General features: G+C 41.3%; 1 protein-coding gene across 4 annotated transcripts in view; it reads left to right on the top strand.

Moving 5' to 3' along the window:
• Positions 1-17,384, top strand: part of GRM1 (glutamate metabotropic receptor 1) — a 181,874-nt gene that overhangs the window by 147,812 nt on the left and 16,678 nt on the right. For all 4 annotated transcript variants that reach the window (XM_069852173.1, XM_069852174.1, XM_069852176.1 and 1 more), the window contains exon 8: positions 1,517-2,447. In XM_069852173.1, coding sequence (XP_069708274.1) covers positions 1,517-2,447 — 931 coding nt within the window. The remainder of the gene's footprint in view (positions 1-1,516; positions 2,448-17,384) is intronic.

Genomic DNA, 17,384 nt, shown 5'->3' with positions numbered 1-17,384 from the left:
GACTTGTTCTCCAGGCCCCTCACCAGCTTTGTTGCTCTTCTCTGGACTCGCTCCAGAGCCTCAACATCCTTCTTGTGGTGAGGGGCCCAGAACTGAACACAGTTTTGCAGCAAAATGGTTGCAAAAAAAAATGGTTGAACTCAATGATCCAGTGGGTCTCTTCCAACCTGGTTATTCTATGATTCTATGAAAATTGCAAAAGATGTATTTCTTAGAAGGTCGCTGACACTGCCGTGTTTTCCCTGCTCTTCCTAGCCTCTTCAACCCAGACAGGCAGAAGTGATAAGCAGCCAGTCCAGGATGTGAAAAGTTGGACCAGCAGCTTCATAATAGAGACTTCTGGGTGTAGAGGTGACTAGCTAGGAAAAAAAATAATTAACTGGAAGGTGAAAAGAGGCAGGGATGGCGAGGGACTGAGAGGAAAAATAATTGAGAGGTGGCAGAAATGCACAAAAGGTGAACTGGTCCAAGGGAAACTGGAGGAGTACAGAAACAAGAAGTAGAAGAGGCTGTGGATACTTACCTTAGGATACAGAAACATGTTAAAAGCATTTTGGCACTGGTAAGATCAAAAATTAGGAAAAACATTTTCATTAACTCAGCTTTACAAATGTAACAGCCTGTTAACAACAGAGGACTTCACTTTCTCTGCAATGCTTATTGCTGGTATTACTTCTGCAGCCCAGTGAGGAAGGCAGAAGTCTTCCCCAAGAGGGAAGACTCCCTCTTGAGTGTGGGAGAGAGCAGTTAAGTACTGTCTTAAGTGATACCTGTGTTTGCATATCTGTACTAGTCATAAAGGAAAGCCTTTCCAGTTACTTTTTGAAGGTATGCTTATTTTGTGGGGTTGACTCTTTCATAAGAATTAAATTACACTATTTAGTGGAAAAACAATGAGCAGAGGGTTTGACAAAATGAGGATATAGCAATGCTAAGATTAAAAAAGAAGAAATATAAGAATGTACAACATCTGTGATGTAGTTTTACTACAATTTTGGATTTTTTTACTGGTTTTCAGCCCATAGATCACTAATTAATTTCTACAGTTTATAAAATCACTCTCACAAGAAGGCAGCGGGTCAAGTTATAATGGTTTTGATAAAGAATAAAATAAGTTAGTCTTAGTTACCCATTCTGGTTTCTAACAGTCCCTTCCCTGCTGAAATGAAGGGATGGTGCAGAGTTTGTCTGAGTTTTGTTCCCAGCTCCACCTTTGATATACTGGGATTGTCAGCAGGTGTTTCAAGAAAAATTAGGAAAAAGTTTCCAAATCTCATTTTCCTTTGTAGTGCCATAAGCAAATGTTTGAGACATCTAAATATGATGGCTGTATTGTTAACACATTTCATCCAAACTTTCCCATGTTACAGTTCCCTCCTTTGTAAAGTGGTTTTAATAATCCATGGCACACAGGCATAAGTTAATATTTGTATTATAGTGGAGCCAGAAAAAAAAAAGTGTTCTTTCTTCGAGCAGATACCTTTCTAACACTCTGTTTCTTTTCTGTGCACTACAGGCTGTGAACCCATCCCTGTAAAGTACCTTCAGTGGAGCAATATAGAGTCTATTGTGGCTGTGGTCTTTTCCTGCCTGGGGATCCTGGTCACCATGTTTGTCACCCTTATCTTTGTGCTCTACAGGGACACCCCTGTTGTCAAATCCTCCAGCCGGGAGCTCTGCTACATTATCCTTGCTGGCATCTTTTTGGGTTACGTCTGCCCTTTCACCCTTATAGCTAAACCCACCACGACATCCTGCTACCTCCAGCGCCTTCTGGTGGGTCTCTCATCTGCCATGTGCTATTCTGCACTTGTTACTAAAACCAACCGCATTGCACGCATCCTAGCAGGCAGCAAAAAGAAGATCTGCACCCGCAAGCCACGTTTCATGAGTGCATGGGCCCAAGTGGTAATTGCCTCCATTTTGATCAGTGTGCAGCTGACACTGGTTATCACGCTGATCATCCTGGAGCCCCCCATGCCCATCCTCTCCTACCCCAGCATTAAGGAAGTTTACCTTATCTGCAACACCAGCAACCTAGGCGTCGTGGCACCTGTGGGCTACAATGGACTCCTGATCATGAGCTGCACATACTATGCCTTCAAGACTCGCAATGTGCCTGCCAATTTCAATGAGGCCAAGTACATTGCATTCACCATGTACACCACTTGTATCATCTGGCTGGCCTTTGTGCCTATCTATTTCGGGAGCAACTACAAGATCATCACCACCTGTTTTGCAGTGAGCCTGAGTGTGACAGTGGCACTGGGGTGCATGTTCACTCCTAAGATGTACATCATCATAGCTAAGCCTGAGAGGAACGTCCGCAGTGCCTTCACCACCTCAGATGTTGTTCGTATGCATGTCGGGGATGGCAAGGCACCTTGCAAGTCTAACACTTTCCTCAACATATTCCGGAGAAAGAAGCCAGGGGCTGGAAATCCAAAGTAAGTGATTGGCTGTAGGTACACATCTGTTTGTATATGTCCCTCTCTTTGCCATCCTTTCTTGGTTGACCGTAGTCGGCTGAACAGTAAGGTATGTAACGTTTTTCATCTCCTGTGTAACAGAAAAGGTGGAAGTGATCCTTTAGATTCAAGCATCAGATGGATATTATTTCTTATTTTCTCTCCTGCTCTAAAGGCAGCCCTGCACGCAAGTCCCTCTACCTCTGGGGCAGGAGAGGCAGTGGCAGAGTAACAAAAGCTCCATTTGCAGCTTCTCCCATCTCTCCATGCATGTGGTGGAGATCTCACTCCCCTACGTGCAGCTGCTCTGCATTATATTCAAACCGAGGTGCTATTGTAGCCTTTTGGGAAAGGGCACCAGAGATCTATATCTGAGTGGTTGTAAATCACGTGTACTGGGATACATCTGTGGAAGCTGGGGATTGAACATTGTTTTTTAAGGTAATGTCTTGTGACAGTCCTCATGATAGTTGTCTAAAAGCACCCTTCATACTATCCCTATGCTCTATTTAATATTCAGAATTATGAGCAATAGTCTTAATCATCAGTAGTGTATACTTGTCTGTGTTCTCAAATGCAGTGTTTGTATGAAAGTTGCAGGAGTCAACTGATGGTTAAAATAAGCTTGCATCCACATCTATTGAACTTGTTATTTTCCTTGCTAATAATTGAAAACAACCCAGCTGCAGCAGAGGAGGAGAGAGAACTGCTACTTCAAACGGTATCTCCCTGTGAGCAGTTGTCTGAACATTTCTTTTTAATCTTTAAAGAAGCACCACAGTGCTAGACATGATCTTAGATTATTTTTGTCCCAATTAAAAAAATTATCAAAATAATAAAGAACCAGTGAAGTCTACATTTATGAGCCTCTTGATAGAATTAAAATTCAGTTCATTTCCAGTTCTTTGGAATCTGCAGGTTCCTCTGAGTCACTCGAGTTAGTTTCAATTCAGTTTGCATAAGAACCATTTTTATATGTCCTGGAGATGGAAGGGATAAGGATGAAGGCAATACTGTATAAGACCCATGCTGTGATCAATTTTGCCTTTATCCTATTTCAATACTTTTTATTTTGTGGCCAGGCAGGGGGTCAGAAGAGAAGAGAATGGAGACATATATAACCTAAATATAGAGCTCTGTGCCATGAAGGCCATGACAAGGCTGCCAGCTCCTGAACAGACAGGGAGCTGGGAGTGCCAATATCCTTGGGAGTTGCCCCATGCAGGGAAATAGCAAAAATCTCTGTAGCTCAAGAGCTTGAATTCCGTACAAATGGAAAGAAGGAGGCTGGTCCACCTTCCTCTGACTTTGTGGAAGTTGGATGGGGTCTTAAATGTCTGTAAGAAACTAGTATGGTTTCTCTGTGGTGTAGTCTTTGGCTAACACTGTTGCTATCTTTAAGATGATATCTGACAAAAAATAAATAGTACTAATGAGTGTTCTACATCATGAGAAACTGAGTAACTAATTCTTTGTTGTGCTTAGTGTTCATCTTTCACCAAAAAAAGTACTTTAAGTGTTCCAAATGCAATATACTTAGAATACAGTTCGTAATAGGAGAAAATTTTTCACGTTGTTCAAAACCCAAGCTTCCTCCTCAGCATTGTCACCCTAAAAAACCAACAGGACTTGCCTGAGATTTTAACAATTTATTTGTTGCATAATTTTAGTAAGATTTTCTTGACCTCTCTACTGAGCTTATGAGTGGTATAAAGCAAAAATTTTCCTAGAGTTTTAAAGTTTTCTTGTAAACTAAAGGCTCAACACCTGTTTAATGTGTTTTATTATCTCAGGTCAAGTCTCCAGAACTTTTACACAGCAAAACCTCAACCTTTGACCTAATACTCGTGTGCAGCTACTGCTATGTGCTTCACCTAAACCAGCGCAGACACAGAGGCATGTTAGGCTTGCTGATGGAGAAGGACAGCATACCTCCCTGTACACAGGCATGAAGAGCTGAAAACAGTGTATTATACAAACATACAGATTCAGAAATAAAGTCACAAGACAGCACAAATAGTAATTTCAGGGCTTTGGAGAGGATTTCAGTTCCTAGCAGAGTACATTGCAAAGCTTGTGAGAACATTGCGCTGACACAGACAGAGAAGCGTGAGTCACTGAGGAAACCAAGTAAAGTGTAGAATTTTCCGGAGCCTTCAAAATGTTTAGAAAACTCAAGTGTGTAGTTAAGCCCTTCCTGAAACAGGACTTGAAACTCCTGCAACAAGTTTAATGCCCACAAGAATGGCCTCCAGGTTTATTGTCAATATTTTTTCTCATTTCCTATCAAAATCTGGGATTTATTTGCCAGTTTTTCAGTAATTCACATCCCAGAAAATGTTGATCTGCTTTTTGATTCTGTAATTGTCTTCCCTTTTAAACACATTTTTCTATCTATAAGTGGCCAGCAGTGCTTCACTCAAAAGATTTCTTTTCCAGCTGTCTTACAACTATTTCCCATCCATTTTCTCATTATCTCCTCTCTCTTCTTAGCAGGTTTTCTTTTCTGACTTTTCAATTTTCATCTCTCTTTCCTGTCTTTATCAAACCTCTCCACTGCCAACTCAGTGAATTCCAATTCATAAGCAGAAAAGTTGCATCCCTCTAAATCAAATTGATGTGCAGATGTAGAATTAAATTGTGTTAGTTTTAAAAACTGAAACCAGTTTACATTTATAAGGGCAAATCAAACATGTAAGTATTGATAAAGCACGCACATGCAATGTTGTGCTGTTAGTTTAAGTAGCATATCTTGGGAACAAGAGCAAGCCAAGCCACTCTTCCTTTCTCCTTCCCAAAGAAGAGCAAAAGAATTAACAATTAATGTCTGTTATCATAGGATTTATTGGTCAGTTCAAAACCTTCAGCTACATCTGGTAGTGATACAAAGGTCAGAAATATCCTTTTGAGAAATGTCTGTCCCAACTGCATTGATAAGTGTTTAAGTGAAAATAAATTGTTTAAAACCACCAAGTCTTCACTTAAATAAAAAAGCACACTGCCTTTACTAATTTGCTGCTCACTAAAGATGCTATGTGCAATCATGAAGGTTTGAATTCTATCTTACTTGGTTGAATTAAACTATGAACAACTACAGCCAGTACTGTTTTAAGCAGAGCTGGCTTGGAACTTTCCAGTAGAATATGCTTTCCTTCAGAAACTTCTAGTCTTTTAAAATGTTTCATAGGATTGAGCTTTGGTGGTCGGGATACTCTCTGGGCCAGGAGTACTTTCTTTTTTTCCCCATGGAGGGTTGAAAGAATTGGGAAAGCATGAAGGAACTTTACTCATTAGTTAAAACACTCACTTAGGTTAAGAATACCTCTTTTACTTCCCAGGTGAATGTCCTATAACAGGACAAGTCTCCTCCTTTCTCTGTTCTTGACCAGCAATGTGCCCTGGAACAGAGAAAAAAAATCCTGATGCAAACCCTAGAGAAATACTTTGTACTACTCTGTGAGAGAACTCAAATCTGGCTCTGAGTGATCCCTTGCCAGTGTCTTCAGCAACAAGCTACTGTCAGTCTCTCCCTCTTGTCAAATGAATATTTAAGTATTTATAAAAAATGGAACAGCTCCATCAGGAGAGATAGAGAGAGTGATATCTGCTGCTTTTATGGAAGCTTCATGAGTACGCGTATTGTTAGAGTTTGTTGCTTGACGACACCACGAAATCCTAGCAGTTACAGAATGATGACATTGTAGCATATCTTAGAAGAGCCATTTTAGTCCTTTTGGATTTTGGCTTTTCCTTCAGCTGTGAGATTGTAACTTTTGGATCTGGATCTTGCTGTGATCGTTACCCTTGTTCTTGACCACAAATGTTAATTTTGTCTACAGGGGTCAATAAGCTTGAAGAGCAGCACTCTTGTACAGTGCCTGTATGATTGCTTCCCTCAGGAAGCAACACTCCGTTCTGTGCTACAGGCAGAAAAAATAACCAGTGACATTGAAGATGCTGACCTGGAAGAGGGTTCAGTAAAAATCTTCTCCAGCTACTGCTTCAAATGGACCCTATTCAATGTGCAGGAGGCTGGAGCCAAGCCCTCAGGTCTACTTTTCTCTAGTGCACACACTTCGAATAGAGCTTCAGCAACACAGCAAGTCTTACCTCTTCTCCCATGTATCTTATGGGCTGCAGTGGCATGAGAAGGATCAGTATTGCAGAGAGGATCACATAAGATAAATTTGTTGTGCTCCAGGTTTGGCAGTGATGGTTATCTGCTGCCTTGGTCTTCGCATATCAATGATTTTAAATTTATGGTTGAGACCCCAGGCCTGGGCACCATTTTAGTGCATATTTTATCAGAGTAAGTGAGGATTTACTTGTCAACATAAGTCATGCAGCAAAATTTGAAATGACAAGAAGGCCAAATAGCAAGACTCTCTGAGTGACCAGGACTCCACATTAATGTGCGAGCCACCTGCTTCCCCCCTTGCAATATTAATATATTTGCATTCAATTATTTTTCCTCCAGCTGTCTGCTCTCAGAAGTGAATGGCTGAATTTAGATATTTCCAAACATGTACTTTTTATTTATCTTTTTAACTTTTTTTGGCAGCCCATGCCTCTAGGCTGTTCTCATAGGCATCCACTCTAAAATGTGTCCAGGCAGTCATCTGGGCCAATGATCTCTCAAAATGGCTTTATTTTATTCCAATAAAAGGTATCAGATGACCCAACATCCCCTAGTACCTTACTGTTGCCTCCTTTAACAGGAAAGTGCTCCTATACTTTGTCCTCTCTCCCTCTGTACTGTGTCCCCTTATACAGTTTTTTGTAACTGCAAATCAGGTTTCTTAGTTACCTTTTAGAAATACTTAGCTGTTCCTTTATGAGGACTTAGGGAACTATCAGCTTTTTTGTCTTACCAGTTATAAAATTATTTCCAGGTATTCTTAAGTTATTCCTTCTCTTTAAACTGACTTGCTGTGTTTCCATTTCATCTTGAGCAAGCTGTGCTGCCTTGCGGACTGGGACTCATTTCACTTGGCAACTCACAGTCCACAAAGGCCTTTGGTCTCCTCAGCTTCTTGATTTTCAAAGCCACCCACGGACATGTGGTAGGGGGAATCTTAGCATGCATGCGTCCAGGAGGCAGGACATTTTGTTTCACTGTCTTTTTTTCTGGTGGTGAAGGAGGCAAATGCACAGTGTAGCATGGCAAGAGCTAGAGCTTTCAGAAACAAGGAGTAAATGTTCAGCATGTTCAGTTGCAGTCATACGAATACTGATCTTTCACAGCCTCTCACTTGACCCAGCTTGAGTCCTTTGTAATATTCTCAGGAGTATTCCCTCTTCTTAATCTCATGTTACTACTCCATGTAATAAATATGCTATCTTTAAGCAGCAGGTTATGAAGGAAAGGGGGAAGTGGAGAGAAGTGTGAACAGAAAACATGAAAACACTTTTAATGTAAGTAAAACAATGGCTTTTGTTCTGACCACTGCAGGGTAAAGTGTGTGAAATTGAACAAAACCAATCTCAGCCTGGGACAGCCACACAGAGAATATTTCATTTTGTCTGGTTGAAATGCATCAAAAGATATGAAATAAGAAGATTTAGTGGAAAGTACAGGGAGGATTACTAGTAACTGGTCACCATTTCACCTCCTCCTATAAAAGAGAATATATTGTTGAACTACTACACTTCAGGACACAAGCCTGATCTGAGCAGTCTGCAATATATTTAAGTATTTCCTTTGGTCCTAAATTGTGGCACTTAGCCTGTAGCATGTAAGAATTATCTTTAAATGCTTGTTGTACAGATTACTGTCTAGAGTAGTTTTATCTTACAGCATTGCCAAACCAATATAGAAACAATTGCTGAATCTAATAGGAAATAGTAGGCTAGCTTGCTTTGCAATTTAGAAAATTGATGCTGTTGGTAAACTTCTCATGTCCTGTCGTGGTATTGCATACATAGTAATATAGCCCTTTATTTTTACAGTTACAGACCTTGGAAAATACTAAATTCCAAGGCACTTGCAAGAAAGCCCTTAAACCAGCTGGCCCTGCACAGCCATCCTGCTGAGACTTACTCAAGAGGGCACAGGCATATTAGGAAAGAGAGTTCTGAAGTAGTAGAGAGGTTATAAGCTCCTGCAAATGGGAAATAATACAAAGATTGAAAAACAAGCAAACAAAAAAAGAACTGCAAGAAACCTGGAGAGGGACATACAAGAAAGCCGGAGAGGGACTATTCTTAAAGGCTTGTGGTGATAGGATGAGGCAGAATGGGTATAAACTGGAGAGGAGCAGATTTGGACTAGACATTAGGAAGAACTTCTTCACCATGAGAGTGGTGAGACACTGGCACGGGTTGCCCAGGGAAGCTGTGGCTGCCCCATCCCTGGAGGTGTTCAAAGCCAGACTGGATAGGACCTTGGGCAGCCTGGTCTGGTGGGATGCTCCTGCCTATGGCAGCGGGGTTGGAACCAGCTGATTTTTAAGGTCCCTTCCAACAAAAACTATTCTATGATTCTAAGATAGTGGGAAAAATTATACAGAACAGGTTAGGTTGTTTATTTAAATTATTTTTTGTCATTGTATCTGATGTTTCCATTAACCTAACAATAAATTGTTGATGTCCAGGCCCTGGTTTTGGTGCTGGCTCTGTAGAGGAATGGCATCATGGGGTGCAAGGTGCAGTGCTGGTCCATGGGTGTGTAGTACAGCTCCTGTCTCCCTGTCAGGGAGCAGGGGTCCACAACCACAGGGCACTTTGTTCACCCAGGTATATCCTGGAGAAGTCTGCTTCCTTTACAGTGTGGATGAAGATGTGTCAGCTCAGGCATGGCTCTCTGGTGCCACAGCTGTCACAGGGAAGGTGGAGGGCACCTTGGTCTGCTCTGACTCATGTCCCCATTGCAGCCCACCCTGTCGTTTGCCTAGCTCCTGTATGCAGTGCAGTTCTTCACCCTTTTCTGAATTTGCAGTGCATTCTTGGGAAAGTATCTGGTATACTCACAAAGATAGCTGAAGGTTTTAAGCACAAACATCACTCAGCAATTGGTACGTTTGCTGGCTTTGCTGGACTGTTGGCTGGGCTAAACCCATTAATGATTTTGTGGACACACAGCACTGTGGCAGATAACAATTCTTGCCCAGTTCTTTCCTATATGTGATGTGTATTTCAAATAAGAAAACCCAACAAACTCAGTCAAGCTGTTGAGTCCTTGTCAGTATATTGATTTAAGTGAATATTTCAAAACTCCCAGAAGACAGTTATATCTTTCCAAAGGGACATCCACAATTGATGTTAAATAATTTGAAAAAAACCCACAAAATAAAGGAGTCCAAACCTTATTAATCCAATAGCAATCTCTTCTAGCCCTGCTGCAGGGTTGTCTATTAAATTTGAGCTATGTAATTATATCTAATATTGTCCTCCAGAGCCTTGAATTTGCATTTACTTTCATAGATATGATGTAGTTCTGTCCCATGCACCAAAAAAAGCACAGACTAGGTGATAAATAACTCTGAAATTTCACTTCACACTCACATTATTTCTAGTTATTTAAATAAATACTATGAAACATACTGACATAAAAACCATGCATTGCAAATTTGTGTACAAAATTACATACTAAATCTGTGTACATATGTGCAAGATAACCAGTTCAGAGAAAGAGGATTGACTTTTTCATTTTAATGACAAATAAGGAGCAATACTGCAAAAAGCACTGTAAGTTTTTCTTGCAAATTATCACAGCTAAAGGGAGTTCCAGCACATGCATAACCAATCACATGTCACTTCAAAGGGAAGCTGAAGAGTAGGAGTGGAGACAGATATACAATAAAACTGAGAAAATTGTCATCATGTACAAGCCAAGGGGTCTGGCAGTTCAGGCTTATTCTTATTTAGGTTTCCTTCTTTGACAAAGCAGAGTCTGCCCAACACTACATTTCAGAGAAATACATTAGAAAAGGAATGAGGTTTTGCAGTGACCTCCCAGTGAAAGCAGTGGGGATGAACACGCCTCAGACAAAATTCAGGTTATATTGCATTAGTATGCAGGGCACAACACCTGCACCCTGGTCTCCCATCCAAATTTCTGCTTCCTTGTCACCAGTCGGAGACACATTTATATGAATGGACCTTTTACTAGAAAGGGCTGTTTTGTAATGTTTTATGTAGTTTCCTCCTTTTCTCTGAAGTTCCCAGTCCAGAGCAGTTTATCAACTTTCTTTTCATGGATATTCACTACTCTCCCAGCGGATTTTGACAGGACATAAACAGAAGGAATGGTCTCTGAGTGCAGCTTGGTTCTTACCAAAGGACTCCCAGAGAACTTCGCTGCACAGCTTCTTCTCTTGTTTTACTGCTCTTAGGATGCCAAATCACAAAATGTTGCTTTGCTTATGGACACTGCTGTAGCACCAAGCAGCTTTGTATAATGAATCTTAATACTTAAACACAGTGGCAAATAGATACACAATCACATTGGAGGGGAGCTTTACAGTTAGCTACCACAATCTCTGCTTCCTGACTGAAAGGAATTAAAGGCAGACTACAGATATTGTGAGGAAGACTGGTATCTTTCTTGGCATAAAACACAGGAATAAGGATACCATTTGTAATTTAATTTCTTGCTTGACTGAATCACTTATTACATTTCCTTGTATTTTTTATTTATATATATTATTTATTGCATTTTTTATTCTGAAATGTAGTCATAACGATCTAGTTAGAATGCTACTAAAATACACCAACTCAGCAGTGAGTGATACAAACGGTTGTGTTCACATGTAGGTATAAGCAAGTGATGTTAATCTATTTAGCACCATAATCTTACGTTGTTTTGGCTAGAATCCTCACCGTGAGAAAAATAAGCAAAAAATCTCTTTTTAAGAGTGTCAGGTAAATAAATAGATGTTGAAGGTTGCATCCAGAGAAGCAATTAAAAACTTGGATATTTTCCTATATTACATATGGAAGTCAGACTCCAATTCTCACGAGCCTATACTGAGGAAAAAGATCCCATCAGTCCATGTTTAGCAGGGTGGCGAAGTGGTCTTAAATATAGTTTTAAAACACATATCAGCTATTTATTTATTTAATCCAGAATTAAAATGCAAGTCTCCTAGATTTTTTAAGTCAAGGATGCATTTCACCTCTTTCCTGTCCTCGAAGGTGCAATGTTTCAGCCTGGTGCCTCAGTTATTTCCCTCAGCAGAAGCAAACAGAGCTGTGACATTTCATGAACACATGATAATTCATGTACAAATACTTGCTAGAATAAACACACAGGATAGTCTGCAAATGTTTATTCTGCAGGGATCTCTGAGCCACCTTGTGATCTTTGAGCTAATCTAGAGGTGAAAAAAGTGAGGATACTGAAGGATATCACATGGCTCTCTGATACTCTCCATATAAGAATAAGGCTATGGAAGAACACAAGCACTATACATGTCTATATTCCATTAATACAGGGATTTGTTGTTTTCCTCCAATTAAGATGTAGTCTGAAAAATATTCTTGATTCATCTCAGCAATTCAATGCAAATTTACTAATGCAGAACTACTTCTAACTTATTTAACATTTTTTCATGCTTAGGGACACACAAGCATGTAAGAGCCCAAGAGGATGGCACTCTTGGATATCACCTCTTTCACTGATGTGAAAGGCACTTCACACTCTGGTTTCTCCACTGAGCTTATCCCTGCCAGCAACAAGCACTCCCTTTTGTGCAGGGTTGCCCCACAAATCAAAACACTGCAAGACAAACAGCAGATGGTGCAAAGACATGCTGACAGAGCACTTGATTTTTAGCAAGATTCTAATTCACTGGCGAATCACACGCCCAGAGAGAGAAGGTGGTCCAGCTCTGTTAAGGGACTGTAGGTGTGTACAGTTTTCCACCTTGTTAGAAATTAAATTGTCTCAGCAGGGTTTTAGCCTGATTACACAGTGTTAGTCTCAGTCCAGTATTGTTCTGTTTCATTAGAGAAATACCCTCAAAGCCCTTGGAGGATGACACTAGCACATACATTTGTTTTGCAGCTGGAAGAGGCCTGCACATTGCTCTGTTAGTTGATTGGTACTGTGTGTTTCAAAACAAATTTGTCAGGATGATGCCTGCTGTCACCAAGACACAGAGACCTGACTGCCCTGACTTATATTATCACTGTACTTTGGTAATGCTGTCCACACGTCTTCCCTGTCCGAAGGAAGGATTTGAAAAAATGTCTCACCAGCAGTATCTCATGTTACCTCCCCCTCCACTGTCTGTGCTCTCAGAAATAGGAGTATTTTTGACAGTGAGAATTTTACTAAACTTTGGAAATGAAACAGTGTCATCTTACCTGTACCTCAACAGCATGAACCACTGCCAAGTGCAATAGACTGTGAGACTACAGCCTTCACACCTTTATGCCTTACCATCAGCAGCAGCTAAGTTCCAGTTATTGCAGGAACAGCACACAGCACATTAGCCAGGCACCTGTAAAAGTCCATATTTCTTAAAATACCCCCAAATTCAGACACATACATTTACAGACACCTCCTACCACATTTAATGCCATCCTTATTTTTCCATTCTTCACATTACTTTCATAGAACACAGGAGAAGATGCTGGAACTGGTGCTAGGTACGATGTATGGCAAAGCAGAGGCTAACTTCTGGTGCACTACTCAGTTCAAACTCTGAATGTAGTCTTTGCTAAACACCTGATCCACAGATATTTGCAATGAAGTAACTTTCTTTCTTCTCTTTAGTTTTGCCTATGGCAATTCAAGCGTTTGTAAAGGGAAGAGTGAGGAATTTCAAAATCACCATTTCCACTTCCTGCTTGATTCTGGTTTTAGTTTAGCTAGTATGGTTTGATGCTTTTTTTAACTGTCTTCTGATGCAGTTTCCCATCAGTCCCAAAGGCAGTGAGAACCATTTACACCCAGAGAAGAGACCTGACCACGTTCTCCTCTGTTCTCCCAGCTCTTAACTCATTGCCCCTTGCACTCTGAATGGGCAAAATCAGCATTGCTGAATATTTGTTTGGGGTTTCTAGACCCAGGCTTGGAATTATGCAGAACAAGGTACGACAGATTTAATGTCCATAGAGAAGACATCCACTATCAACAAGTCACTAATAACTATGGCCAACGACAGAAGTTACATTCTCTGCCATGCCAAAGTACTCTAAGAAACTACTTCAAGTGTGGGTTGAAAAGGAAATTATATTGTATCGATAGGATATCTGCCTCCACACTGCAGTTGTTAAAGACTATTTAATTTTGAAATAGCAAGTCAGCTAATTCTTCAGAGTATATATGTGCTCTGGCATTCAGCCTCCCACACCTGATAAGCATAGGTTAAAAGGCATTATCACTGAAAGCAGCAAACAATTGTGCAGGTTAGAAGTAATCACAAAATTTGTCACTTTGAAGCCCACATGAAAACTAAACGCTCCAGGACTCTTATTACTGCATTATAAACAATTTACCATTTCTAGTTTACTGCTTCAGCCATCTCTTCTTAAGCTGTTTCCCCTTCTCTGCTCTGTGGTTCTTTTTCTGTGGCATAGAGGATGTGGTTTTCTTTCTCCTGCAAAATTAACCTTACAGAGATACAGAAAAGAAAAAAATATAATAATTATTTCCTGCTGGATTGTCCTTGAGCTGGATCTTAAGGTCAGATAAACATAAATGTCAGCATGAGAGGTGTCCCCACTGCCCCTGGTTTGGGGAGCAAGGATGAGAGTTGTCCTTTTCAGCAGCAAAACATCAGATTAGCACAGCTGTGTTGCAGAACCACAGCCAGAGATGTCAAAGCTGATTTTAACCTTTAGCAAAGCAAGTGTCCCATGATCTGATTCTAGCAGGTCCTCAGTAGCAGATGGTTTGCTGGTGTTTGCAGTTTCGGTCTGATCAGTTCCAGGTACCCCCAGAAAATCACAAGTTCTGTTTAAATGCTCATCTGCAAGCCATTGTCTAGCAAGTATATCCTCCTTCTCTTTACCTACCACTATTAATCTTTCCTGATTCTTATAGTGTTAAAGCCAGGAAAGTCTGCTCTTGTTGCTTTCTTACTTAAAGTTCTTGTTAGTCTTCCCTTCTACTTCAATGGAAAATGTACTCCTACATTCTCTTCTGGACATTTATTTTCATGGCCAAAGGTAGATAATTTGAGATAGCCCAGTTGAGCTTGGTTTGCCTTTCTTGCAAGCCTTACATTTCCAGATCAAGAGTAATCTGGAAATTGGGACTTCCTCCCTATTACTCACTTTTTTTCACCCCGAAGCCTCCCAAACCAGCCAACTAACCAGCCAGCCACAGAAAAACACCAAAAGAACAAACAAACAAATAAAACAAATCCCAAAATCTGTGCAAGTCCCCACAGAGGGATTATTTCAGTGGACTGACAAGGAGCAATATTTGAAAGTATAGCCACAGCAGCACAGACTGCAAAAAATACCCGGTGAGCAGATGGGGAGGCATTTACCCTGCCGAGCCAAGCTGTGCACTGCAAGAGCTGAGCCCACCAGCACTGACCCACACTATTGCCAGCTCCCATGCCCTAGATGGCAGGTTAAGGCTGTGAATATGCAGGAGCCAACCAGCAGCTCCGTAAGTGTCCTTGGAAGCTGGTGTGTGCAGTGTGGGCTTGTGGGGGTGTAGTGGGACCTTTTGTGGGTGTGTAGCATGAGTCACGTGTGGGCAGTGGGAGCTTGCTAATCATGAAGTGTGGCCCAAGCCATCTCTGTGCTCCCCAGTCAGTGAGCAGTCCTTCCTCCTTTACTTTCTCACATACTCTGAAATGTAAGGCTATACGCATTTCTTAGTCCTTAGGGTTATACCTTATCTCAAAAATCTCTCCTACCACCATCCCAGAGAGCCAAGAGATTTGTCTGCATCTAGTTTGGGCTATCAGAGCTTGTAGAACCACAGATGCTTTAAGCTGCCCTAAGCCAGAAATGACACCCAAAGCCTTACTTTACCCCATGCTGTCCTTTTATTTATGCAGAGACAAGAGCCTGGACAGCCATGCTGTGGAGTGCAGAACTGATAATATTTTTTTTTTCTTTTCTATTTCTGCTTTAGCTGTGACCCAGATCAGCTGTCTCTCTCCTTCGCTGCCAGTTGATCGAGCAATTACACCAAGGGTTGTGCTGGGATGGAGGGGAGGGTGGGGCAGCAGGAGGGAGCAGCTGGGAAGGGTTGGATTGCTCCCCAGGGCACACAGCTGGCTCCTGCTGGCCTAGGGAGACCTGAAGTGCAGCCTTAGCTCTGTCTCCACCTGCTGCTCAGCACTGGGTCCTCCTGGGCATCCTACTGGGACTAAAAGAGTGACTGTGACCCTTCTGTCCTCTTCAGCAGATGCTCACATCTTAACAAAGAGAGTGTGCTGTGAATTCCCTCCTGCTCCTCAATCCTCCACGGGTGATATGTCTCACTCTGCCTGGCAAGGGTGAATGAGCCTGTAACTTCCCTCCTACTTGCAGTGCTCTTTGCTCTATGGCTCTTACTGATTTCTTTCTCTCCAAAAAACTGCCATGGCACCATTTATTAGCAAAGTTAAGTTAAATTCAGAGCAATTATTTCCAGCCATCACTTAGCTTGGAATTCAGGACTTGTGTTTTACAATTAATTCGTACTGAAAACCTGTCCATCTTCCCTACTTCATCTGTTGGTTTATTGAAATATATTGCAGAAATCTTCTATCAGATCCTGGCTCATGCAAAATGCATTGAAAATTCATCTCCTCTTCCTACAGGAAAAGGATATGGTCGTCCTTCCTTCCATTTATGTAGATGTAATTTGATCCAGCCATGAAAACCATATATAAAACTCGATCTTTCAGGGACACAAACACCAGGAGATGAATGCTTCTGCCTGGGAAGATACTAGATTTAGAGACACAAAAGGATTTGGGTTGAGCGTCTAGTTCAGCCCTTTACTGATCTGGTTTAACATATGATGTGTGCTTACTTCCCCAGCCACCTTGCAGAGTGCTAGAGGGCTGAGGAGGTGAAAAGCAGGCTAGAAAGTTTGTAGTGGTGTTGAGCTGTGGAGGGCAGTCAGTCTGAATGCCGGAGCAGGAGCTAGTCTAGGATGTGATGACAGTGTGCCACAGTGCTTCTCCTTTCCTGTATTAAAGCTTAGGGTTATACTTAAGTTATGAAAAACTAGGGAATGGTTCGGGGCTATCACTATAAGTATCAGCTTGATGGCATTTTATTTTTTCTTGAATATCCTCCCTGCTTTATTTTTAACCTGATGTTATTGATGATTAGTTGTTTCAGATTGGATTGCATAAAATCTGGAGCTGTCCTGTTCTGTGTGTTTTTCGCTGTGGGGAATGCAAAAGCTTTCCTTACAGGTCAGGCAACATCTAGTATGGAGGATCTCTGACCGTTGCTTCAGATGATAGGTGTCCTGCGCTTCAGTTATCTTGGACACCAGATAAGATTCATTCAATTTGTGTCTGTTAGGGGAGTCTGGAAGAGCAGAGAGAGTAATTCCAGAGCAGAAGGTGAATGTTTCTGGTTTCATAGCTGTTCAGGTATAAAACATTACAGATAGCAATTTACACTTTCCTACAATCCTGACACAGCTGTTTGCCTCGCGGGATGATTCAATTACACTTAAGAAAAAAAAAAAAGTGGCAAGAAAGACTCTTCCCTCAGATCCTTTATATTCCTCACTGCAGATTTCAACAGGCCTGTTACCTACTCTGTTCTGAACAACTAGCTAGAAGCATTTCTCTGCTTCAGAGAACATAAAGCAATTAATCCACCTCTTTCAGGAACCTTTTGCACTGCCACCCTGCTTCCTCTGCCAGATTCCCTGTTGTTACACCCAGGGGTTTGTTAGAAAGCACTTCAGACACTTTCAAGATGTTATGCCAGCTCCTTGTTCAAATACACAGAAGATCCACCCTGCTTCTGGGCTCAGCATGCAATTAACCATTCAGC

This window comes from Phaenicophaeus curvirostris, chromosome 2, assembly GCF_032191515.1.
Source record: "Phaenicophaeus curvirostris isolate KB17595 chromosome 2, BPBGC_Pcur_1.0, whole genome shotgun sequence".
Taxonomy (NCBI): Eukaryota; Metazoa; Chordata; class Aves; order Cuculiformes; family Cuculidae; genus Phaenicophaeus; species Phaenicophaeus curvirostris.
The sequence above is the reverse complement of the archived record's forward strand: the minus strand, read 5'-3'. Positions and strand labels throughout refer to the sequence as shown.